This window comes from Rhinatrema bivittatum, chromosome 1, assembly GCF_901001135.1.
Source record: "Rhinatrema bivittatum chromosome 1, aRhiBiv1.1, whole genome shotgun sequence".
NCBI lineage: Eukaryota > Metazoa > Chordata > Amphibia > Gymnophiona > Rhinatrematidae > Rhinatrema > Rhinatrema bivittatum.
In genome coordinates this window covers 124,853,036-124,880,183 of record NC_042615.1, presented here as the reverse complement: position 1 = coordinate 124,880,183, position 27,148 = coordinate 124,853,036, and the positions used below count along the sequence as shown (strand labels likewise).

Sequence of the window (27,148 nt, the reverse complement as noted above, 5' to 3'; positions counted from 1 at the left end):
CTTGGCCTTTAGTGGGCAAAGTACTCGGACGGATAGAGTCACACCGGGGTCCGGTAGTTCTCATGGCTCCAGAGTGGCTGTGAAGACCCTGGTTTGCGGACCTGATCAACTTGGTGATCGAGGGTCCCTTGCGTCTCGGCCATATCCCGAACTTCCTCCGTCAAGGTCCGGTATTTTTCGATCAGGCAGATCGCTTCTGTCTAGCGGCCTGGCTTATGAGAGGCGACAGCTGAGGAAAAAGGGGTACTCTGCTTCGCGCTCGTAAGACTTCTACTTAGCTTACTTACGCTCGGGTTTGGAAGGTTTTTGATTCTTGGTGTACCAGTTCTTAGGTTTCCCTACGGAGGGCCACAATAGTTCACATTCTGGAGTTCCTACAGGAAGTTCTCTGAAGAAAGGTTTGGCGTACAGTTCCCTTCGGGTCCAGGTAGCGGCCTTGGGCTGCTTGCGAGGCCACGTGGACAGTACTTCCCTCGCGGGCCATCCAGATGTGGCACGTTTTCTGAAAGGAGCCAAACATTTGAATCCTCCAGTTAGACAAGTCTGCCAGTTGTGGAGCTTGAACTTGGTTCTGCGGGCACTGTGCGCCTTGCCCTTTGAACCCCTCGAGCGGGCCACGTTGAAGGATTTGACACTTAAGGCAGTATTTCTCATGGCTATTAGTTCGGCGAGACTGATATCAGAGCTTCAAGCGTTGTGCCGGGAACCGTTCTTGCGGTTTTCGTCTTCGGGAGTTTCGCTTCGGACGGTGCCGTCCTTCCTTCCGAAGGTGGTATCGGCTTTTCATTTAAATCAGTCTGTCGAGTTACCGGCCTTCTCAGATTTGGATTACGATTCCTCTCAGGCTCAGGAGTTACGAAGGTTGGACGTTAGAGTCCTTCTCCGGTACTTGGAAGTGACTAATACTTTTCGGTTGTCGGACCATCTCTTTGTTCTATGGCGTGGCCCTAAGAAGGGACAGAATGCGTCCAAGACTACTATTGCCCGATGCTTGAAAGAGGCCATCGCATCGGCGTACATATGTAAGGCCTTCCGGTACCTGATGGTCTTAAGGCTCACTCTCTCAGATCTCAGGTGGCGTCTTGGGCAGAGAGTCAGAATGTTTCTCCTCAGGAGATTTGTCGAGCGGCGACCTGGAAGTCTCTGCACACTTTTGCTAGGCATTATCGCTTGGACGTCCGAGCTCCAGATACGGATTGTTTTGGTAGCGCAGTCCTCCAAGCGGGACTTACCGGGTCCCACCCCAGTTAAAGCTGCTTGGGTACATCCCAGCTGTCTGGACTGATCCGGGTACGTACAGGGAAAGGAAAATTGATTCTTACCTGCTAATTTTCATTCCTGTAGTACCACGGATCAGTCCAGACGCCCGCCCAGGTGGTTAGGTAAGTCCGTCGTTTTCCTTTGCTTTCCTTTGCATAGTACACAGAAGACTTTCAGATGATAAAATGTTCATTGACCTGTAAGGTGGGAACAATCTACACTCCTTGCAACTTCCTAGTTAGTTCTGTCCATTCGGACCATGTTGGGGCCATTTGTTCTTGGTTTTTGCTCCAGTCATTGGCTGTTAGATTGTTCGGCAGTTAAGTTGAGTTTTTTTCTTTCTGTTTGGATATTCATTATACTGAGGGACCACAGGTGACACACTGGGTTATCAGGGGGTGCCTTTTCTGTTTGTTCTCTGACTCCACCTGCTGGAAGGGAGGCATAACCCAGCTGTCTGGACTGATCCGTGGTACTACAGGAACGAAAATTAGCAGGTAAGAACCAATTTCCCTTTTTCTGTGGATTGTTTTTGGCAGCATGAGGCTTTCCGAGTGAGTTTGAGTTTGCTTTCTGAGGAATAACAAAGGAGAAATTTGTTCTTACCTGAATTTATTTTCCTTTGAGTCCAGCCAGACCAGTCCAGTCCCTTGTGTTAAGCCCAACAGCCAACAGATGGAGAGAGACAAGTTTGCCGACTTCACTCCATTTAGGCTCTTGTGCTGACCTCAGCCTGCCAGTATCCTCTTTAAAAGCTAAGATGAATCTACCAACTCTCCTTTCCCCCACAGCCAAGAATAGAAATTCAGACTTTCATAACAGATTTTAAAAATTTACTACCGAATATGAGAATTTTTCCTAAATTTTTCTGCCGCCCAGACCTAATAGGCTGGCATCCATCAGTACCGTTATCCAAAATGGAGATTCCAGAGCCATTTCCTTCTCCAAGTTTTCTGTCATTAGCCACCAGTCCAAACTCAGCCTTGTCTGTCTGGAACAGAGAGCCTTATTGTATAATCCTGTGATCGATTGGTCCTATCTGGACAGCAAGGTCTTCTGTAAGGGCATCATATATGCACTCGCCCAAGGAACTAGATCCAAGATTGCCACCATGGATTCCAATACATGAAGATAACTCCACACTATAGGTCTCCCATTATCTAATAAAATACACATTTAACCTTTTGGAGCTTTTGAATCCTCTGTGTCGATGCAAACCCCCAGATACTTCAGGGACTGAGAAGACTGCAACTTTACTACCCAGCCCAGTTCCTGTAGCAACTGAACCATTCTGGACATTTTGGTCTCCCAGACCGACTTTGCATGGATCAACCAATTATCCAAACAAGGATGAGCCAAAACTCCCCCTCACCATAAAGTCTCTGCTACCACTACCATTACCTTGGAAAAGGTCCTTAGGGCAATGGCCAACCCAAAGGAAAGGGCTCGAAACTGAAAGTGACTTTCTAATACAGCAAAATGAAGAGTCTTCTGATGACTGACTTTTATGGGAATGTAGAGATATGCTTCCCTCATATCCAAGGATGTTAGGAATACCCCTTGCCTTACTGCCAAGATGACTGACCTCAAAATCTCCATTCTGAAATGAGGCACATTCTGGGTCTTATTTACTTGTTTTAGGTCCAGAATAAAAAGAAAACTTCTGTCTTTGAGAACCACAAAGTAAATTGAATATCGACCCTGGCCATACTGCGCCATTGGGACTGGAAGTACTGGCCCCAAGTGCAGAAGATTAGTGTGTCATTCAAACCATCTTTCTTCTGCATGGAATGACAAGGGGAAACCACAAGTGTTTGAAATAGAATGGGAAAACTCCAAGACATAACTGTCTTGAACTCCACCTAAGACCCACTGGTCTAAAGTAATCTGGAAACAACTCCTGTAAAAATCTGATAAGGTCCCTGTACTCCTTCAGCCTCTATTCTTTCCTCCTGTCTTGGAATTTTGAAAGGACTGGAATCTACTGAAAGGTCTCGATCTGTATCCTCAGTGAAGGCCACCCTAGTTTACTTCTCTTTGAGTTTCGAAACTGATTCCTGGATGTCCCCTAATGCGAAGATCCTTTAGCTTGTTCTCAGGAAACCTGGGTAAGATTCCCCCCAAACCTACACCATCATCTTGATAATTTGCCAGACATTTGACTCCCCTTTGAAGGAAGCTTGATCAACTTACTCTTAGAAATTGAATCTGCTGACCAGTTACAAAGCCACATGAAATGCTTGGGTTCCACAACAGAAGCCATGTTCCTATATCTGCTGAGATATGCAGCCTTCCATTTGCCACAGTACAACTGCCACCTGAACAACCATACTGGAAGTCTCGAAAGCTTTTATCAGTACCATCTCTATCTTGCAGTCTTGTGCATCTTTGAGAGCTGCATCTTCCTCCACTAGAATAGTGGTCCTCTTTGTGACTGCACAAACCAATGCATCCACCTTAGGGAACTCGTTTCTTTCTTGAGGAAAAAGTGGGTATAGCTTTGACAGAAACTATTCACCTTTTAAAATTGGCTTCAGGCAAATCCCATTCCAGATCGAACAAAATCCTTGACTGATTGGTGTAATAGAAAATATTTTGACAGCTTCTGTAAACTAGTCATTGTAGGGTCCTTTGCAGAACTGGGACCCTCCTCAACTTTATATGCAGCAATATTTTACCATTTGCAAGGAATGAGAAATCAATGCAGAAGGTTTCACAAGGAGGAACTAGCTAATCATAGCAGAATCATTCTCCCCTTCCTCTCCCTTACAGCCACTCTCCTTCAGAACCCTAAGGTCTGTGAGAGATGTATCGGATCTGGAGAACGTCCTATCCTTCTCTTTATCCTTTCTCTCTCTTTTCCACTGAACACACAGAACTAATACCTTGGGGGGATGGGGGATGGGGAGAGGATTCACTGGAGTAGAACTTCCCATTCAGATTGTCTAGTGCAAGCATTTCAGAAACTCTGCAGAGATTGAAGCCCAGGCCTGAGAGAGGATTGACTCCAGAAAAATGTAGAGAAAGCTGCCCCTTTAAAAAGCAGGAGTAAATGCAGCCCAGGAGGAAACACTCAGCCCCCCCCTGACCTGTAGGAACCAACAGGGAGGAGGCTGCAGGTTGCTCTCTCCTTGCCTTGAATCCAATATTGTTTCTGTTTCTGCCACAGCAGCAAGCACACTGGTAGGATCCGGCTGATCCAATGACCCCACCAATCTAGTTCCCTTTCTTCCCTCCCCTGCCTCCCCAGAGGCAGCCATTTGAACCCGCTGTCCAATCTCCTCTGCACACCTCCCCCAATGCGTCCCATGCAGCAAGCATAGTGCAGGCTTCCTGTGCATCAAGGGAGCCAACATTACCTTCCTGCCTTGTAGCCAAATTTCATATTCATATTTCGTATTTATTTATATACTGTTCTGACCACAATCACGAATCCTGGACAGAGAAAAATAAAATAATTCCCTGCATCTCTGCTGAAAACAGCTCCTGCTCAATTCCTTCGGACATGATGATTCTCTTTTTTTTGTGAAATATATATTGTTATGAAATGAACACAAATGACTGGCCAAAGCAACAACTAAACATGAAATCTATATAAGAACCTGTGTAGGAGAGAAGGAGAATAAAAAAAAAAATGGGGGAAGGGGGGCAATTAGAGTATAGTTGAAGGCTCTAATCGAGAAACCTGGAAGCCACCTGGTTCAGAGCTGTGGCTTGTAAAGCTTACTCTATGCTTATGGCCAGGGACACAAGAACACTTAGACTCAGTAAAAAGTATAATGTATTTTTATTAGTCAATATAAGTGTTCTCGGGAGATGCTGGGTACTGGGAGCCCTTAGTCTTACAAACTGACCAGCATCTCGTCATATACAGGAAGTGACCCTTCTTTTATACAATATTGTGGAAGTTTCTAGACTTGCCTGACTGCCCAAAGAATCATCTACATAAGTTGTGATGTCAAATGCATGATTAAATCATCCCTAACTATTCTTGATTGGTTTACTAGGAAAGTGTAGCCCATTTCCCATGGCTTTCTTTGTTCTGTTAAACTCTTACTGGTCAAGATGTTCCCAGATAAAGACGTCTGTAGCTATGTTGATTGCAAACTCCTGAGAATAGTGCCTGAAGCTCCCCTGTGGTTTCTTCTTTGTGACTCTATGAATAGACATCACCTGTCTGGTGCCAGCTTGCCTGCTTCTACAGATATCCAGAGACATTCTGTAAGTCACTCAGAGTCCATTCAGCCCAGGCAGGCCAAAGACACGCAGAGGCTTCTGGGGATTTCCTTCTCCATGTTGGTTTTCTGTTCAGGCATACTTCTCAGGCTGACATGGGAATATTCACCTCAGGAGCTTCCAAACCAAATCGCTATCTTCTCACATGGCCTAACCAGGCACAGGATGCTCGCCTACCATCTGCTGGAGACAGAGGTTTCTGGCAGGCATAGGTCAGCACAGGAACCTATATTGAAGTGAGATCAGCAAATCTTAGTCTCTGTCTCCATCTACTGGTTGGTGAGCATAACTCATGCATGTGGACTGGAAGTGGAAGTGAATGCTTGCAGATTGTTTTTGTTTATGGAACAGCAGCTTCTTTTATTGTGCTTTTTTGTCAATTTATCACTCCTGCAGCAGCCCTTGTTATCAAGAGTTTTATTAAAAATAAGTTTGGCACTGGATCATTTTAGTGCAGTACTGTGCAGCTCCTACAGAAGAAATACCTTGTGCATAGACTGATACAGTCTTTGAAGTTTTAGTTGTAACACAAGATCATAATTCTTAAACCTCTATTTTTGGCTTGAGAGTCAACCTGAAAATTTATGACCACCTGAACAGCCTTCTACTGGATATTTGACCATGAGATATTGGAAAGTAACTTGAGCTTGTAACATGGGTTGATAAAAATGGCTATAAACAGATATCTGGAGGAACTGATATGAAAACTTTTGATTTTAATTTGCCAGGCCGGTTGTTCCATGCTAGAAATCTAGATTTTGGATTATTTCTTGGGTAAGTATGGACCACTGTTTGCTTAATACCTGTTCAGTGTAATTATCTCTAGCAATAAGTTGTGTTATTTAAGGGCCATCTATTCATCTACTGCTAACCACCACCCCAAAGGTTGTGGAGTTCCAGGCTGAAAGTGAAGGCATATAATGTAAGGTAAGAGCAGTGAAGGATCACCCAAGCACTTATGTAGTTTGCTTTCCTTTATATTGCAGCTTGGCCATTCTGCATGCGGTGGGCAGCGCTTCCAGCATATGTGATCAAGTTAGAGATATCCCACTGTCAAATCTGGTGTTGTGAACAAGAAACTGGGATTTGAATTTCCTGTCTATTGAGCTCAAAGAGCGGGAGGGAGGATGACTGTCACTGTAGGAGCAAACACTGCCTGCCGGCACAAGAGCAGTGCTGAGGCTTCACCTCCAATCCTCAGTCAGCAAGGGAACGGAGTCACCTGGTTATCCCTTCTGAGGGAAGAGAGAGAGTAGGGAGAATGAACCACGGAATAAAAAAAAAAGAAATGTTCTCTAAACGAGCTGAGTTTTCACATTTTGTCACTTTAATACCAAAAATATTGGTCATTTAAGTTAAAACCATTGTTCTCATGTGGCTCATATTATTGTGATTTACACTATTAAGCAGACCCAGACACTGTGCTTGTGAGGAGACACAGTCTGCCCAGGTATTGCTGTAGAGTAAGAATTCAGAGGAAAGACCAAGCAGAAGCTCGGAGGGGTGTACATTCCAGGACTGAGGGATGTTTCTCATTCCATTTATATACTGCTTCCCCAACCTTAAAAAGGTGTGAAGTGATGTATAAGCAAACAAAATACATCAAAAAATAAAACACAAATAACACAAAAAGACACAACCATTATAAAATGAAATGTGAACACCTATCCAATTCAGTTAAATCAGCATAAAGACTTCAAAACAAAAACACAAGCTACCCTAACCAATTTAATAATCTGAAAAAAGAAAAAGTCTTAAGATGTTGTTTGACAGCCACCAATTTGGACTCCTGACTCAGCACCTCAGGCAACTTATTCCACATTTGATGGCTAATTGACAAAAATCTACATGCCTGCAGCCTTTCTCTAGCTACTTCTTTGAAAGACGGTAGAGATAGCAAAGGAGATGATGAATGAGTTTTGGTTTTTTTTGTTTTTTGATTCTAAGAATTATTATTATTATTATTATTTTACATGCAGTTGGGATGTAAAGAATAGCACCTGGATGATGAGTGAAAAGCTTAGATCTCTGGTAGTGAATATTGATTTCCAGAGGAACAAGAAAACAGTGTTTAAGTCTACAAGCTTTGCTGGATATGTGGGTATATTGACTGGAATCAGGCCGGTAAGTGGTTTAGATTGGTAAGCCCTTTTCTCTTTTTGCCTTTTTCTTGTGACTAAACGTAAGTTCATTTTCATAGTATCAGGTACCACAGGAAAGGTGCAGTAGTATAAGAAAGGGTCTCAATCCCAGGAGCCAGCTCTTGCTCTGCTGGCGAGCAGTGTTCACAGACCCTGGGCAGAAGGGAAAGCCCCCAGCATTGCTCAAGAGCAAGACTGACTGGCTAGCTTTGGAGGGACTCACGGTCCGTGCCACTCAGCTGGAAGACGGTCGCTACAATAGCTAAATCAGATGATGAGAGATGAGGAACGTACAAACGGAGGAAAACTCCTGTGTAGCTGGGAAATGCAGACTCACGGTGCCTTATCCCCAGTTAGAAGAGGTTTTGATTGAGCTAGAATACCAAAGGAGCAGGAAGAAGTTGCAGAGCACAAAAAAGGGTGAAGCCAGGCCCCGGAATCCTAGATTGCTGCCTGCAGGTGCCTGTAGTGTTGACATATGTTTTATTGCAGCTATGTAAGTGCTGTTTTTAATTTTTTTGTCCAACTATGCTTCCAAGTGGATACAGATCTTCAAACAGCATTAAGGTGGAATGTGGGCGCAGCTTTACCTGCAGACTTTGTACTGGTTTTCAGAATGAAAGTTGTGCGCGACCTTTTTCACTTTCAGACTTGCCTCGGGTGCAGAGAACTTGTGGATATTTGCAGCTGCTTTTTCTGCAGATACTCATTCATCGAAAGTGAACACAATGAGCACAAACATTTTAAAATGCCATCTTCTACATGAGTACATTTCCTTTCTCTCCTCCTCCCCAACCCCCTTGGTAGCACAGCCCTGGGATCAGCTTCTCTAAAGGCAGCTGAAAGTCTGCATCTGGAGGAATAATGCACAGGGAGCCAATTTACAAACGAGGGATCACGGAGCACCCTTGTAATGGCTTTGAAATGCTCCTCCTAGTGCTCTGTCTTTAACTTATTGTTGCATATCTTTATATCAGATTTTAATTTGACACTGTTGGGAGATCACAAGCTTTCTACATTTTTTTCGTCGGGGGAGATAGGAGAGAGGAATGCAGTTTATTGAGGTTAGCATGTCGCTTTATCATTTGTAACAGGAGGCGTTCAGTTTGACGATGAACGAGCGCATGAGCCTCGATGGAGGATACATTGGTGAGTATTTCCCACCTTTGCCTTTCCCGAGTAAGAGGCAGAAGCGTAAACTTGCAGAGCAGCGAGGAGAGATGGGTAGCACCCGAAGCCCATGCGGGAAACGTTTGGTAGATGCTTCTGCTGACGGGGGTTGCTGTTTTAAGATTGTCCTGTGTGTGGGTTTGGCTGTGAGAATGATGAGGTGAGTGGCTCTGAAGAGAGAGAACTTGATAGCTCTAAACATTAAAAAAAACAAACAAAACAGCCTAGCAGTAATACCAATTTGTTATTCTAAAACGCTTACAAATTTCACTTTTTTTGGCCTTGCACTTTTCTCCTGCTAAGGTTCCCAGCATAATCGGAACAGGCTTCGGTTGAGCTTTGGCACCATGAGCCTTGATTTGCAGCAACCCGTGGATTTTTTCCGTATTTTTAAAATTTCTTTCCAGCTTCCTTTTAGTCCTTGGCTGACAGTTGAGCACCACGGCTGCTTCCCGGCCGCTGTAGGCATTGACCACTAGGTGTCGCCATTGCACAACTCCCTCCTGCCTGGGGCTGTGAACACTGCCCCCTGCAGCATCCCCAGCTGACCCAGGAGATAAAAGCCTTGAGTCAGAAATTAAAGCCTCGTTCTCTCTTGATGCCGGTGCACTGCACTGCCCCTCCCCCCCCCCTCCCCGGGGCCAGCCCCAGATTTCACATTTTATAATTTCAAAATCTTTATTTTTTCACACATTCTAGAAATGGAGAATATAATGGCAGGTAAGACTCTCTCAGGTCACACCCGGTCTAGCCAAATTTCCTTTCCTGTTAAAATACCGCAAACTTTATTAGATCTGCAGTAGATCATTTGTGTTTATCCCATGCTTTCTTGAATTATACTACAGTGTTTGACTTCTGCCACCTTCACATGGAGGCTCTCCTATGTATCCACCATACTTGCTGTGAAGAAATATTTGTTATTGCCATGTCTGCCCCTCGCCCCTTCAGCCTAATATCATGGCTCTCCACTTTGTTTATTTACCTCAGCATTGTTTTATATCTTTTGGCATGTTTGAATGTGTGTCGTGGCTCCCTTTCCCACTTCTCTTCTAGGATGTACATATTTAGATCCTTAAGTCTGATTTCTTAGGCTTCATATGCCAAACTCGGCGCCATTTCTGGACGGTAGCTGTGCCGTACGTGTCCTCCCCTCCTCACTTGTAATTTTTCCTTATGCGCACTAGCATAAGGCTCTTGCCACGGCTGGGAGGGGTGTCTGGTTTGATTGACTGAATGATGCCTGGTGCTTTATAACTTATATAGGAAGCATAATCTGAAATCTAGTTTTCTTTTATTTTTATAGGCATCCTTGAGTGGATTCTTGGTGAGAGGGATGGCATGTGGATGGGCTTCCTCACTAGAGCTGTGCTGGAGAACGCTACCAGGTAATGGAGAAGGGGGCAACGTGTGAACCTGTTACACGTGCTGCTCTTTAAATACCGATGTCATAGGTGTTAACAGTGCAATGTGTTGCTGGAAGTTAAATAGTACATTTATTACACATTTAAAACAGATGCCTTTTCCTCCCGCTAGACCAGACCATTACACTTGAGATTTCCCTGTTCCTCAGCTGCCCGCGTAGAGGGCACACCCCTTTTTCCATGACCTCCTTCTGGCGATAAAAGGGACGTAGTTGTAGGCCCTTTTGTCTTCTGTAGCAGCAGCAGACAAATATAGATGGACTGAGTGGAGTGCACTTAGTTGGGATGCAACCCCGGCCTGGTAGAGTCTACAAAGCTCCTGGGCCGACAACCTCTCAGGATTGCTTTCCGCAGTGCAATTGCTTCCCAAGTGGGGCTCCCCCGCCCCCGGTTGCAGGCACCTAGGAGTAGATCCTTGCTCCTGAGGCACTGAAGATCCCCCTACGAGGACCCTCGCTCTTCAGGGAGTAGAGGATCCTTATGGACCTGACTTTATTTCTAACAAAAGGTTAGTGGCTTGAGATCCTTCTCTCCCTCTTTAGCTCTTTTTTCGAGCATCCCCAACCCTCCTCCTGGGCTCTAGTACTTTGTTTGCTGCTCCAGAGATGGTGGGAAGAATAAATCCTTTAGAAAAAAAAGAGGGCACGCAGAGGAAGCTAGGATTATGCAGGCCACAGCAGGCAGCAGAGTGCACAGCTGCAGCAGGCAGTGCGACTCCAGCAGAGGGACCCGGCGCAACTGTGACTGGCTGCTCACAGCGTGTCCCCCAGAGTTTGTTGATTTACTAGGGGAACCCTGGAGAGGGAAGAAATCAGTGGTGCTCAATATGAGGTTAAGCGAGACAAGCCTTAGGACTGCTATGGTGCACGGCGCACAAAAAAGTAAATAAATAAATGTGGAGGGAGACTCAGTGATGCTTGGAAGCTGCAGGTGTTGCTCCTGAGGGGCTAAGAAGGTACCCAGCACGGATGACTCATTTTGCCTGGCCTCTGATAATCGTCCAGACCTGGCCTCCCTGAAAGGGCCTAGTGGGAACCCCTTTGAGCTGGGAAGGGCTGTGGAAGGAGGCTTGGCCAATGATTGATGCTGTTCTCTTTGCTCTAGGGGAAGAGGAAAGGCTGACTTCAGGGCAGGCAGCCTTTTCTTGAGGAAAGGAGCTCTGAGAGAGACCCAGGGATAAAGTTAAGTTTATCCCTGGGATAAAGTAAGGCCCAGTCCTTACTAGAGGCCAGGCAGGGGGCTCACCTTATTATGGTTTCCTCAGATTTTGTACTGATAATGCACCAGACCTTCTGTGCAATGCCTGAATGTCAGAATGAAGTCCCTTTGCTCGGTCATTGTAACAGTAAGAAAAAGAGAGTATGTGGCGTCATTGGACCAGGTAAAGGTTTTTCTTCACATTCCCATGAGTCTTTCTTTTCAAAGACTCCTTCAGTTTTGCATTCTACGCCATCATTTTCAGTTTCAGGTCCTACTCTTTGGGCTTGCAGAGATCCCGAGGACATTCACCAAGATCATTAGGGTCGTAGCAGTAGCCCTATGCAAGCAGGGAATAGTGGTTCATACCTACTTGGATGATTGACTCATCAGAGCAAAAACCTCCCAGGAGAGCTGGCAGGCTTCAAACAGAGTGGTCTGGTTCCTAGAAAGGCTAGGTTGAGTTGTGAACTATTTTAAGGGCTATTTGGAACCCTCCCAGTTGTTAAGAGTTCTTAGGCATGTTCTTCGATACAAGGGAAGGCCACTTGTTCCTACCACTCAAGAGTCTCCAAAATAATGGAGCAACTGAGGATGTTCTGTACCCTGCAGTCACCCAAGGTATATGATGATGTCCAGCTGCTGGGGTTAATAACAGCCACGATAGATATAGTCCCATAGCACAAGGCACATGTAATCCCATTGCAACAGTCACTACTAGCCTGCTGGTTGTTAGCCTTTCAGAATTATGACCATCATCTACAGTTTTCCCGGATGGTGGAAGAGAGATTGAACTGGTGGCTGGATACCTGCAACCTCTTAAAGGGGATAGACTTGGAACTGTCGACTGGATTGTGCCAACCAATGCTACAGCGGTGGTATACGTGACCAAACAGGGCCACACAAATATCCAGGCTTGTGGAGGAAGCTAGCAGGATACTCTACTGGGCAGAGAAGAAACTACCCCAGCTGTCAGCTTCACTCATTGCAGGAAGGAAAAATGTGCAAGCAGACTTTCTCAATAGGAACAAGCTGGACATAGGAGAATAGGAGCTCAGCTGAGAAGCGTTCCAGAGAATAATGGAGCATTGTGGGCTACCAGTACTGGACTTAATGGTGATCTAAGTCAACACCAAGGTGGACATGTTCTTTATATGACAAAAAGAAGGAGGGTCTTATGGGATAGATGCCTTAATCCAACCTTGACCCAAGGACAGGCTTCTGTATGTATTCCTGCCTTGGCCTCTTGATAAACAAGGTGATAAAAAGATAGAAGTTCACTCCTCAGAGGTGATATTGGTAGCCCTGGATTGGCTAAGGAGGCCATGGTATGCAGACTTAAGGCTTCTAGAGGGTACTCTTTGCAGTCCCCCAGAAATCAGGGGTTGCTTTGGCAGGGTCCAGTACTGATGGAAGACTCGTCTCTCTCTCTTGTCTTGCAATCTGGCTGTTGAAAGGGAATGGTACTCCAGAGTGGTAAAGCCAACCATGCTGAAAGCTCGGAAGAACTAAATCTTGTTAGCCTACGTTAATCTGGAGGCTATTCGAAGCTTACTGCCAAGAGAATGGTTTCTCTATGGAAGGTGGAGATCTTGTAAATACTAGACTTCTTGCAGAAAGGTGTGAACAAAGACCTAGCACGCAACTCATTGAGGGTGCAGGTGATGGCCAGATCCTGCTGCAGGGATGTCCGTTAGCCACACACCTGGATGTGATGCGCTTTTTGCAAGGGGTGAAGCATATTTAACCATGCTTCAGACTGATTTTGTCTTCAATGGGATCTTAACCATGGTCCTTAAAGCATTAGTAAATGCATTCTTTGTACCCTTGAAGCAAGCATCAATTAAGGATCTGATGTTAGACTACCTCTCTGATTGTGATCTGTTCCGCCAGATGCATTTTGGAGTTGCAAGTGCTTTCATGCAGGGAGCCCTACTTACAGGTCGATCCAGTAAGGCCGCGGTAAAAACAGTGAGGTAGTGTCAGGCGCACCCTTCCTCCCCGCACGCACAGTTCTCTTCACTAACTCCCCGATACTCTCCTCTAATCGCATGCAAATGCATGCCGCGGCTGTGAAGCGTTAGGGAAGGGTTATGCCTGCGCAACCCATTTTACTGTATAGGCGCTGTAACAGCGCCTATACAGTAACCTGGGTGCGCTGGTACCTGTCATTTCAAATGACATTTGAAATGACAGGCACCAGGAAGTGTAAAAAAGTTTAAAAAGTGTAAAAAACAAAAAACCTGTGTGTTATATAAAAAAATAAAACAATTTTAAATACCTGTCGGAGGGCCGTGGGTCCAGGCGGGCGGCGGGCAGCCATCAGCGGCATCCGGTAGTCCCTTCTCCCTTCCCCCCTCACTCCCCTGCCTGGATGAGCGCCAAAATCGCACGGGCGGGTCGGCAGCGGGGGGGGGGCGGCAGCAGGATCCGGGAGCGGCGGGTAGGCAGCAGCGGGGTCCGGGGGGGCAGCGGCAGCGGGGTCCGGGGGTGGCAGCGAGATCCGGGGAGCGAGCAGCGGCAGCATGTTCGATCGGGCAGGCAGGTAGGTGGCAAAGTAAAGATGGCCGCCTGCACGGGAAAATCGTGCAATTGGCCGCTGAAGACGTGATGTCACACCCCGTGACGCCAAACGTCGTGATGTCACGTCTTCAGCGGCCAATTGCACGATTTTCCCGTGCAGGCGGCCATCTTTATTTTGCCACCTACCTTCCTGCCCGATCGAACATGCTGCCGCTGCTCGCTCCCCGGATCTCGCTGCCGCTGCCCCCCCGGACCCCACTGCTGCCTACCCGCCGCTCCCGGATCCTGCTGCCGCCCCCCCGCTGCCGACCCGCCCGTGCGATTTTGGCGCTCATCCAGGCAGGGGAGGGAGGGAGGAAGGGAGAAGGGACTACCGGATGCCGCTGATGGCTGCCCACCGCCCACCGGCCGCCTGGACCCACGGCCCTCCGACAGGTATTTAAAATTGTTTTATTTTTTTATATAACACACAGGTTTTTTGTTTTTAACACTTTTTACACTTACCATAGCAGGCCCGAGCCTTGCTACTTTTTCGTTTGGTTTTTTTTTGCTTCGGGAGGAGGGGACCGGACGGGGCTGCAGGAGACCGGACGGGACCAGGGCGGGTAAGCAATGTTTTTACCCTACACTACACTACACTAACTCCTACTAGGGGGAGGCGGTAAACTAGCAGGTTAAGGCCGCGGCAGAACAGCGGGTTACAGAGGAGATAATATCAGCGCCCGTTACAGTATCGCAGGGGAATAGCTAATTCCTTCATTATACAGCTTTTTCGTTCATTTACATGCCGGGTGCGGAAAGGGTTATGCGTCTGTTTTCAGAAGCGATACGGACGCGTGAAACTGGAGACTGTATCGCCGAATTGCCTTGCGCGCCCAAATTGTGCGCTACGAGCACGTTACAGACGGGCAATCCTCGAGCGGACGATACTGGATCGACCTGTTAGTAATTTAACCTCAGTCACCTTCAAACTTGTGCCCTCATTCCTTCTGAAGGTAGTGTCTCCTTTCCACATGAATCACAGCCTTCACCTACTTGACATGTGCCGTGTAATATTAAAATACGTAAAAGTTTTATTTATTTATTTGTTTATTTTATATGCTGTTGCTCCAAGTGAAGATCACAACAGTTTACAAAAGAACATTTGTCCTTTAGGTCATTACATTATAGTGTAACACATATTGGTATAACACATTTTAGTGAGATACATTTTGGTATTACATATATTTTGGTAAGATACATATTTTGGTATGGCAGATAAATTGGAAGAACACAATATTTTATTTATTTATTTAGATTTTTTATTTTTTTTTTTAATATTCCGCTTTTCACACTTTTTTCAGCATTTCAAAGCAGATTACATTCAGGTACTGTAGGTATTTCCCTATCCCCAGAGGGCTTACAATCCAAGTTTGTACCTGAGGCAGTGGAGTCATATGAATTGAAGGTGATGTTCTTATTTGTCTAAACTGAGACAGGGGACAATAGGTTAGTAGGATAGGGAATCTGTTTAGTAATTTACATGGTTGTAGGGGAGTTATCATGAGCTACATTGTTCTCTCATTACTTGGTATTGTTTTTTTGTTCATGTTTTGTTAACTCTGCCTTCAGATAGAGTTTAAATTAAGCTATAAGCTCTTGTTGACACAGTATACTGATAGTGTTTAAGTTAGATTATAAGCGTGTTTAGAAAGCCAAGTTTTTAGTTCACGTTTGAATATCTTTCCTTCTGGGATCAGTTGTATTGTCTCTGGTAGTGAGTTCCACAGTTTAGGGCCTGCTATGGAGTAATAAACTCGCTTAGGAAATCTGATAGATCATGTTGTTCAGTAGCCTCCAAGGCCACAATAGCTAAATGGATAAAAAAAAGCAATCTCTTCAACTTACATACTTAACAGTAGGCAAGCACCAGTGGCACTTCATGCGCACTCTGCAAAAGTGCAGGCATCATTCTGGGAAGAAGCAGATTTCCGGGAGAAATCTGCAGGGCTGTCACCTGGACATCCCTGCACTCGTTTTCTAAAAGCTATAGGCTGGATGTACAGGCGAAGGAAGAAATGGCCTTCAGGTCTGGGGTTCTTAAGGCAGAACTGTCTTCCGCATGGTCTAGGGGATAGTTTTATATCTCCCAAGTATAATGGGCTGGTCTAACAGGAGGAAAAGGAAAGTAAAATTGTTCTTCTAATTTTCTTTCCTTGAGTCCTGCTAGACCAGTCCAGGCTTCACTCGGGAAATCGGAAGCCATAAGCAGAGATGTCGGAGGCTATCTGGTGCTCTCTCTTTCCTCTTGTCCTTCCCTGAGAGAGGGTATGACCTTGAGGGATAGATTACAAAAGCAAACAAGTAAAAGAAGGGGTCCTTGACCGGTTGCTTTGGCAGGTGGCTACTGGCAAGTACCTACGACCACTCCCCTTTTATGCCAAAAGTGAGGTCATGGAAAAATGGATGTGCCCCATCTCTGGAAGCTGAAGAATGGGGTGTAAGCCCAAGTGTAATAGACTGGTCTAACAGGACTCCAGGAAAGAAAATTATCAGGTAAAAACAATTTTACTTTACCAAGCATGGTACAAAAATTAACCAAATCCATCCATATCGATTATAAAAATCGTATCAAAGGGAATACATAATATGAAGAAGGCTAAGCACATAACATACACTTGTATCTAATTTTTTGTTGTTGTTGTAAAAACAGAAAATCCTAGTCCAAATTCTTGTAGACAAAATTGGCCTAATGTGATTGTGCAGGGGCCGCTACCACCTAGAAACACAGTTTAGTGAGTAAAAGTATGGAGCCAGAACAAAAATGAATCTTGAAGAAATCCTTTCTGAATGTACCTAAAACATGAGTTTGAGGACATGCTCTGAGTCCTAGAATTTATCAGAAATATAACAAGTGGAACTGAGCTTTGAATTGCTCTAGGAGGTTACAAGGCAGAGCTGGCATGTTCAAGAACTGGGACATTCAGTCTTTGTCCTTGAAATCTCTTGTTGTGGGGTGCTAGCTGTTGGGTGGGTGGCTCTTTCCACCTTATCTGCCAGGAAAAGTCTTAAAAGCAGTAGCATGCCTATTGCCTTTTTTTTTTTTTTTTAAAGCTGTGATCATTTCTGCATAACTGTCTTTTGGTAAAGCCTTTTCCACAAAGGTACTGTGTGTTTTGTAATTCTGTAGTTACGAGGAAGCCAAGAGTCTATTAGTGAAAACAAAAATGCTATCGCCCGCTTACTTCATATTGGGAGGCACCAAGTCGGGTGAAGGAAGTATTATTACACGCGCCAGAGAATCTTGTTTGGATGTATGGGAGTAAGTACAGTCATGAAATATGGTTGTGTTAGGAGGGGTTTTCTGTAATCAGAAGCTTGGATGAGATGACAGTCCTGCGTATCTGTTGCTTCTATCCAGACTGGATATAAACCAGGGCAGGTGGTATGTGCTGGAGACCAACTATGATCGCTGGAAGGAGCCATTATTCTTGGATGACAGGAGGACGCCGGCAATGAAGTGCATGAACCGGACAACCCAGGAGGTATGGTTGCTCAGAACCTCTCACAGCTGTTGCTGCAAGCCATTGACCCTGGGCTGCTGCAGAGGCCAAGGGAGTTAAATTTGAACAAGCATCCCTGTCACATAACCCCCACTTGGAAGGTCCTGCTGAAGCACTGCCTAGGCCCACCTACACCTGTGCATGTGGTCCTACATATTCAACCTCTCACCCGCCAACTGGGACCCGCTTGCCTCCAGGCAAGTACTCAGCTTGAAAGCTGGCCCCTGGTGGTTTCTTGGGGCTTCACACAACCCAGGGGGTCACATGGTTTCTAGAAATACACCTACAGACTAAATACAGAAAACATTTGGAACATTAATCAGGGCAGGCAGAGTAACAAAGTATTGCGTTTAACAAAAAATGGAAATTGTGAACATAAAAAGATTCCCAATTTGCAACTAGTAACCGGTAAAATAAGGATCAAACAATGTTAGCCACACATTTTTCACTACTTATCGGTGCCTGGGGAATTCCAGGAAATGTACTGGCCACCAGAGTTGGAGCAGGGTCTTGGCACAGAGATCAGCTCTGTCTGTACTCCCAGCTGAGACTAGAGAATGAGAGCGAGTATTGCCAGATTTTAAACAGAGAATAGCCAAAGTATCCCAGGGACAGTTCATGTGTGTGTGACTGTGTGGGGGTGGAGTCCCAAGCTCAAAAGTAGCCCAGTCTTCAAAAGACCAAACTGGTGCTTCCAATAATTTTATTTCTGATAGTGTAAACATACATACTTGTGGTTTATTTATAGTAAAGCAATATATAAAAATAAACCAAATGGATATATAAATGTTCATGAAGCACAAATCAGATTTGTTTGTAATTTTAAAAAAATCCAAAGGAAGGGTAACTTTCACAGCATTTCTGCAAGTAAAACCATACTTAATTTGCAGAAATGGGCTTTCGCAAACATGCCTGTCCAGTGTGAGCAAGAATGCATGTACCTGCCTTTTACCAATGTGAATACGGGTGTAATTGTGTGTGGATAGTTTGGGTAGGATAAGTTTGAAAGGGAAAGTAACCCAGTAACATACACAAATGACGGCAGAAAAAGAACAAATGGTCTATCCAGTCTGCCCAGCAAACTTAGGTAGCAGCTGCCACTCCGGGCAGCAGACTCCCATGTTTCTCTTAAGGGTAGTAACTGCCGCTCTGTGCAGTTACCCAAGCTTTATGATAAAATGTCAGCAGGCAACATTTATTTTACTGGGTGATGAGTTTTCTTGAAAATTCAGACAGTGCTGCTTTACGTGCTTTGCTTTTTCCCTTATGCCTGCATATCAGTACCCCAGACTTTCTCTTTTAAAATCGATGGTAAAGTTTGCAGAAAACTGACATAATTTTGCAACTGCATTCCTATATTAACTCCAAAGTTTTCACAAAAATTTGTACATCTAGAGCTTGATTTTCAAAGCAACTTGCATGCATAAAACCCTATATAAAAGTATACAAGCAACCCCTTTTCATCCATGGGAGCAAGAGGTGTTCTGGTGTGGGGAAAGCATTCCCCCACTTACTTGTGATATCCAAATGTTTGCGCGTAGATGCAGATGCAGAAAGCAAGTTCCATCTGCTCCAGAGCAGGCGTAGTTTCCTGCGCGGGGATAACCTGCAGGTTTTCAAAGCAGACGACTTTGAAAAGGCCACTTTAAACATTTGTGTACTTTGTAATCATAGCCATTAGCTCTCCACAGGCTGTTTGAAAGTTACCCACATAGAAGGTAATTCTTAAGATGACATAAAAGCTGCTAAGAGGTGTGGGTAGTGTTTTGGGAAAATTTCCGCACATGCTTTTTGAAAATGCATAAGAGAAAATCCTGCCCCTAACCCACCCACCCACCCATCCCGGACGAACTCTTCTTTTTACTCTGCACAAAGAGGGTGGTCAGTTTTAAAAACTCGTCCTCTGCTCATGGGCGCAATGCTTGCTTAGATAGGTTCACTGCTACAGGTAATGCCACCTTCATCCACTATTTGCTGCCCATACCCCTGTTTGCCCCTAACCCACATTCCCCTCTCTGTCTTGCGCCCCCTTCACCTCACTGTGTCCCTTCCTGTTCTCTCACCACTCCCTCTCCAGCATCAGTATCCCCCCATCCAATAATGTCTTCCCTTCCCGGGTGCTCAGCACCCCCCTCTCTCTCCTCTTTTGCCCCAGCCATTCTCTTTGCTCCTCCTACCCCACAGTAATACTGTCTCTCTTTCCCCTTGTCTCCATCCCGCTCTCTTCCCTCCTATCCCAGCAGCACTCTCTTGCCTTCCCCCAGGGAAGGGAAACTTCAGGCTTGACCAAGTGGTAAAAAAAAATAAAATCTCTCGCTAGTCCCTCTACCTGGAGCTGTCTCGGAATCTTCCTCTCAGATGGGAACGGGGTTAGGGAGCTTTAAGCAGCTTTGGGGGATGGGGAGTTTAGCAGCGGTGGCAGGGTCTCCCAGGATGGCACAAAGCAGCTGTGGTTCTAATGCATGTGGAGCTGGAAACACTGCCACAGCTCTCCCTTCTCTGTCTCTCGTGTCCTGCAGCAGGTGTATCTTTGTTTTGCACCGTCTTTGCTACAGAGAGTTCCCGACCCTTGATTGGCCGCTCACTGCAAGTGGTTGCAGTCAAGCCCAGAATTTAAGAGAAAAGACACCAGTAGCAGGGGAAGAGGAATCCTGGCACATACCATGGGGTGGGCAGCCCAACCTGCACATACACATTTTTTCCAGCCCAACAGTAAAGAAAATAGCCCCAGTTAGGTGTGAAATAGCCCAATCTGGCAACACTGATTATAGCAACTTCAGGGCTAGTTCTTTGTCTTAAGGGCCAATCAGGCTACAAAATACTAGTACTAGAAGGTGATTAGTCAGAGAGTTGACTAATAATAGTGGAGTGGTGGAGCGGGCTGCAAACTGGGGAAACCAGGATTCAAATCCCACGGCTGCTCCTTGTGACCTTGGGCAAGGCACTTAAATCATGCATTGCCTCAAGGCTTTTCTCCCATTCTGTGTCTGTGGAGAAAAATGTTTAGTAAATGAGGCCCTTCAATTGTAAGCCCATTTGGGATAGGGAAATACCTAAAGTAGCTGAATGTAATTCACTCTGAAGTGCCAAAAGGTGGAGTACAAAATAGTATTCGGGCCAATGCCATTTCAGGATGTTAGCTTCCTCAAGCTTACTGGGATATGTACGTTGTCCAAGCCTCATTCTGCGTCAAGCCAGCATCCCAAGCCTCGGTTTGAACTACACTGCAAAGATGAAACACCATCCGCAGGCCAGCTCAGAAGAAATCAGCTGTCTCTGGGGTAAAACAAGAAATCACAGTGCACACACAACCCCCGTTTCAGCACAAACCATTGGTGGACCTTGCTGAAATGTTTTCTGCTATGCATGGAAATACTATAATCGATGGTCATACAGACATCAGAATTGTTGTGGTTATAGGGAGGAAAAAGGCAGATTCATCTGTTGGACCCCTCTTGTGTTTATAGTAGGGGCAACAGCCTTCCCATAGTTTTATCTGTATAGAAATAAGGGTTAACAAAAGCTGGGCTAGCTCACCGTTTCTGGCTAAATTTTGAAAGCTACGCGTCCATCAAGTAAAACAAAATGAGCAGGTTGTTGCAAAGGATGATATTGCACAACTATACAAGTGAATTGCAAGTACAATTACAGTAGTGGCGCATGTTTTTGGCGCAGTACAATAAAAGGATAGGGGAGAGGGAGAGGGCAGGAGGAGGGGGTGATGTCATTGGAAGAGAGGTGAGAAGACTGACGAGCGTCAGCAGAAGTATGTTTCTGGGAATGGGTGAGGAAATCTGCTGGGAATTCTTTTTACGGGCCCACCATGCCCATTTATTTAAAACATTCATAATCTGCAGGATCCAAAGTTCTAAATGGTGCACAATAAAACATACACAGTTACAGTATAACAACTTACAACATCGTAACAAGCCAGCATAAGCCCATTACTATATCATCTGCCTCAACAATAAGTAATGATGCTTTAATACACCTATTGTAAATCAATGATCAACGCTTACATCCCGATCCATACTAAGCCTGGATAGGCTAGCGGAAATGCCTCCTTAAGCAAAACTGTTTTGAGTCACTGTTTAAAGCACGGTTCCATCTGGAGAGCCATACTAATTGCTTCTGTTTGGGGAATTCCTGGCTGAATCCTTGTTCCTGGATTCTCACTTCTGTGTTCTTGAGTCCATCCATGTTCTAGCCTCTAGTATTCTGAATTCTTTACATTCCTGTCTCTGAATGCCTTGATTTCCTGTTTTTGGACCTTGTTTCTGCTTTGCGAATTTGTTACCAAGCATAAATTTAAAATGCTCCTGGACCCCTCTGAGAAAGGAGCTGGAAGATCTTCTGAAGTTTAAATCTATTAAAGAGAAGACAGCTGAAGAGAGAGAAAATTGGATCTGAGGTTGAGACTTTTATCTGTTACTGAATGAGGATAAACAGATCCTTCTCTTGAGGCTAGAGGAGGAGGAAGAGAAAAAGATTTGCCAGAGAAAAGCTCTTCCCTCTAGCAACTGATATCAGAGAGAGGAGTCAGCAGCTACAGATTTATTGTTAAAGACATTATGGATTTGTCATGAGATCTCATGGAATTTACATAAAGCTAAAATTTGTTTGATCTCTTAATATAGAAGTCATGGTAAAAACCCATCCAAAAGTGCAAATCTGTAGTCTGAAAAATTCTATGCATAGACAAATGTTAAAATTGTCAAAAGCTTACTTGATATTTATTGTCAACTAGAGCTGTTTTTGAATTAGGCGACTCAATGTAATAAGTAAAGTTTTTGCACCATTTTTTAAAATATAAGTCCTGTAAAATTAGTACACAGTGATGATGGGCTTTCATGCACTTGCCAACTTTTAAGGAAAAATTTGATTTTACCTGGCAATTTTCTTAAGCCCTACCAGACCAGTCTAGATCCATAATTTTGCCTCCCTTCCAGCAGATGGAGACAGATCTAGATTGATGATATCGCCCCATACAAGTTCTCGTGTAGCCTGCAGGTCTTCAGAATCTCTGTATCAAAGAAAACGTATTTTCTCTCCCTTAAACAAGCAAGGGGGGTTATTAATAGACACTGACTGTCATTAGGTTCCCCACCAACTGAGGGATTAAAACACATCATAACATTAACCCAAAAACTTGAAAACACCAAACATGTAACCATTTAGCTAAAAGCTTTCTTCAGATGAGCAGACAGAAAGATAGTGGAGGTGGACTGCTTCTGTGCCTGTAACAGGGTAGTTATGACTGCCAGAGTAACCTGTTTTTCAGCCATCTCTCACTAGCCAGGCCTCAATATGAAATGGAGACCGGTTATTCAACCAAACTGAACCCTGGAGTAATAACTCCCTGCTCTGAGGAAACTTCAGAGGATTTCCAACCTTGAGTCTCATCAGACCTATGTACCAAGGCTGTGTTGGCCAATCCAGAACTAGCAGTCCTCAGTGAGCCCTGATTATCTATAGCACTCTTCCTACCAACAGCCATGACTGGAGAGGCCTGGTCTCAGCCAGATTATGCCTTGCTGGGAATGTCCATGCAGAGCAGTCTGATCATGTGTACGGCAGCCCCTGGTGAGTGTTGGAGGCACTGTATTGCCTACAGGGACCACCGAGGGAGATCAGCAACTTTCTCTTTCTGCTACACCTGTGCTGGAAGGCCTAATTTTGAGTGTGGGGGTGGTCCTTTCCCCCACGGAAAGTGTGAGTGTGGTGGTTGTGGGGGAGGGGCTCCCGCAGAATGGGCTTGACTTCAAGACTTCAGCAAATTCCCATTCTGGGGGATGGTGGGATGAAAAGGAAATATTTATTTTTTCCATATAAGCTTCCTTTAAGTGGTGCTTTATTTTTTGTCTATCTTTTCTCCTCCCCTCATCTATTTGTTCTCTTTTGGAGATCTGAATAACACAGGGAACTGTATTTGTCAGAGGAAGGGGACCAGAGCGAGTTATCAGAGGTGGTAGTTCCCACAGACTTAGTCATTAAAGGGAGGGGTGATTGTTGTCAGTTCCTTCATCATGTAAATATTTTCATGTATTTAAGTGATCTGTTGCCATGTCACCTTAACTGGAAGCACTGCTGTCGCTGCAATGCCAGGAACAGCTGCAAACCACTTTTGAAATTGTTTATTAAAATTTTTGATCGCTTTGTGAGTGAGGTCTAAGAGATTTACATAATAACATACACAATAATTACAAGTAACAAAATAACAGAAAACATAAAATAAGACAATGTACAAAATCATCAACAAACATTCTTAACCAGCCTAAAATAAGACCAAATACCTGCCAAATTGGACAAAAAAAAAATGCTTTTAAGCTGCTTATGAGGTTGAGATGCACAGCGTTATTGGTCTGGGGATTTTTCAGAATGAGAACGAGGGCAGAATCGATTTGTGGATTTGTATATAGGAAGGATTGCAGGCAGTAAGAAAGGATGATGTTAGCCTTATTTAGATGAACTAACTGCATCTGTGTTTGTGCAGAGAAAGCACAAGGCCCCTAATCGCTGTCCAGATAACAAACTTTCAGAATCAAATATATTTTTAACCATTGGCTGTCATTATTACTCATATGGGGGATTTAGGACTCCATCATATTACTTTTCCTGGCTTTTTTTTTTAACTGCTTACTCTCCCAGCACAAGTCCTGTGCTTGCTCATTGGTAGCACATTAAGAGCAATAGTGGGAACATTTGTAATTGTTACAGGTTTTATTGATCTGAGCCAGAACAGTAAACTCAAATAATTTTCAATATAAAATGTGTACATACATTCAGATTTTAATAAATGACAGCAATTTTAACAATTACTGGCTGACTTTTTTTTTTTTTTTTTTTACTTGTCAATTTTTCTTTTCACTTGTATTCATCCTTCTATTCACCACAGCAGTACATTATCTTGACACTACTCAATATTAACACGGCTGTAATTTGATATTGTCAGATTGGGTCCATAGTTCTGTATGTTCTTTTTCCTTACAAGTCTATAGTGCATTCACAGTTGAATAATGCTTCATGCTAGGCCCCCAGCTTTCATATTCAGGGGCTTTTACACTCCTATGAAAGAATTTTTTTTTATTATAAGGGTTGATTAAAAAAAAAAATCCTTTTTGTAATTCCACTCAAATTTATTTTTACTTAGCAATATTGAATAATTTTCCCTCAGATATTTTTATAAACCTGTCTTAATGTGCCAGTCTTAATTTTTCACTTTTTGCTTAAATTATCCCTCCATAACTTCATTTTAAAACCTTTTTGATTCTGGTTATGTACGATTAAACTCTCTCTTAAATTTGCACTTATAGTCATTTTATATGGAAGTTCAAACATTCCTCACACTTTCCTTATCTAGCTCTTCTCACAGCTCCTTCAGTCCATTGTGTCACAAGTATAGATAGCTTTATAATGTGAAAGCAATATATTGGCTTCTAGGAAAGCTTTAGGCCTTGACTCGTATTTGGAAACGCATTATCTTTGCAAACTTTAGTTTTAGTCAAAATTATCCGCATGCCATCGTTTGTATTGGTCAAATTAGACAGGATGTAAAGCGCAGTTATAACAAACTGATCATTTTCATTTGAAAAGGTGTTAGATTTTTTTTTACTATGCAGAAACTATTGTATAAATAGCTGTTGTAGCTTGTATTGCTAATTGATATTTATTGTCTTTTTTTTTTTATAGCACATTTCATTTGCAACAATGTATGATGTGCTGTCAACAAAACCTGTCCTCAACAAGGTAACGATTCATTTAATGTGCTCTAGAAATCTGTTGGCACTTTTTAAAAAGGAGCCCCTGAAAGAGAGTGGGACACTGAAGGAGTGACGCATAACTGTCTCCAAATCGTTCAAGGCAAATCTGGATTGCACGTTTCGGGGTAGATTTTATAAATTTGCGCACACGCGTACTTTTGTTCGCGCACCAGACGCAAACAAGAGTACGCGGGATTTCAATAGATATGTGCGTATCCATTAAAATCCGGGGTCGGCGCACCCAAGGCTGCCCAAAATTGGCAGCCTGCACGCGCCGAGCCACGCAGCCTGCCTCCGTTCCCTCCGAGGCCCCTCCGAAATCGGAGGGGCTTTGGGGGGAACTTTCTTTCGGCCTCCCCCCCCCACGTTTTTTGAACAAGTTACGTCTGCTCGAGGCAGGCGTAACTTTGCGCGCGCCGGGCCGGCTGCCGCGCACCATGTTCCGGTCCGGGGTCTGGTCTGGAGGCCGTGGCCACGCCCCCGGATGACGCGCCGGCCGCGTCACACCCCCGATACGCCCCCGATGATGCGCTGGTTGCAACACGCCCCCCCCAAGGAAAGCCCTGGGACTTACGTGCGTCCCAGGGCTTTGCACGCACCGGAAGCCTATGCAAGATAGGCTTGGCGTGCGCAGGGGAGGTTTGGGGTAGGTTTTCGGGGGTTACGCGCGTAACACTCTAAAAATCTACCCCTTCATGTGTGGAAGAGAGCACACAGGGGAAGGGGAGGTATGCACCCTATGCATTCTGGGCATAGGGTGTATAAAGGGCTGAGATCTTTGGTGTATTTTCTTTTTTATTTTGAGCTGTGGATACAAAATGGGAGAAAGTGAGGGCAACATTAGCACTTCAGGCACAAAATGAAATGTGTGAGCATTCTGAACTGTTGTAATCTTCGTGTCCTTAAGCGGAAATAAATTCCTGTTTACAAGAATATTTTTATCTGGCCCTCCCCGTTTAGCTTAATAGGGAGTTTGTTACACATTCCATAATTTTTCACTTGTCCTGTTTTAGTTAACCGTGCTTTTTGGTTTGTTCCTTTCCATCAGTTGACGACGTACACAACCCTGATGTCTGTTGCTGACGGCAAGCTGGAATCATATCTGCGGGACTGCCCGAACCCTTGCATGCCGTGGTGAAAAGGCCAGACGCTATCTGTATCTATGAGCGCCAAACAAATTTTAGCAGACAGGAATGCCCGGTGCACAGTTACCTGGATCCTGACTGCACGGATAATGCTGCTTCCAACCCACTTTTCTCTCAGGGAAATGCCTTCCTGGAAAGGCACAGCTAACCACTTTCTGATGGACCCTGTAGCTTTAAAAGGAATAATTTTAAAGATTAGAATATGAAGTAATAGAAATCGTGATTTAAATAACAGAACACTCTAATATATTGTAAAGTAAGAAATTTTGTTAAGAAAAAAAAGCAAACTAAGTTCATTGCCTTGTAATTTCCCCAGGATCGTGTGGTTTCGGTTCTGCTTTCTGATGCAATATTGATGATCTGATTTTATAATAAACCCTCAAAACTGTAACCATGAAGCAGTGATCATGACTGTACCAATCATGGACAACTTAAATGATTAGCTTAATAATTGTGTTTTATGATTTGTGCTCACCTACTTTTGTCACTTAATAAATGAGTAAGAATTTGGAACTTGAAATGGTTTGAAAGTCCCCACCATGCTGTCAAGGAGGTCTGCATGTAGGTTTTGATGCTTCTTTTGGCTAGAATATGGTATCCAGATCCTGACTGCAAGGCTCAAGTCCACCCATTTGTCCTTCCTTCTGCAATATCTAAAAGATTCCATTTTTACCCTCACTTTCTCACTGCTAAGGATCTTTTGGTCTTAATACTCTCTTAAATTCCAAAACTACCACTAGCTCCATTATGAGG

At 44.4% G+C, this 27,148-nt stretch overlaps 1 protein-coding gene across 2 annotated transcripts in view; it reads left to right on the top strand.

The window, feature by feature from the left end:
• Positions 1–26,915, top strand: part of ASAH1 (N-acylsphingosine amidohydrolase 1) — a 64,644-nt gene extending 37,729 nt beyond the window's left edge. For both annotated transcript variants that reach the window (XM_029586988.1, XM_029586995.1), the window contains 8 exons: positions 6,225–6,270; positions 7,476–7,620; positions 8,732–8,786; positions 10,111–10,192; positions 17,118–17,249; positions 17,349–17,472; positions 25,180–25,236; positions 26,299–26,915. In XM_029586988.1, the coding sequence (XP_029442848.1) occupies positions 6,225–6,270; positions 7,476–7,620; positions 8,732–8,786; positions 10,111–10,192; positions 17,118–17,249; positions 17,349–17,472; positions 25,180–25,236; positions 26,299–26,388 (731 nt within the window). In that variant the 3' untranslated portion in view covers positions 26,389–26,915. The remainder of the gene's footprint in view (positions 1–6,224; positions 6,271–7,475; positions 7,621–8,731; positions 8,787–10,110; positions 10,193–17,117; positions 17,250–17,348; positions 17,473–25,179; positions 25,237–26,298) is intronic.
• The last annotated feature ends 233 nt before the right edge of the window (positions 26,916–27,148 follow it).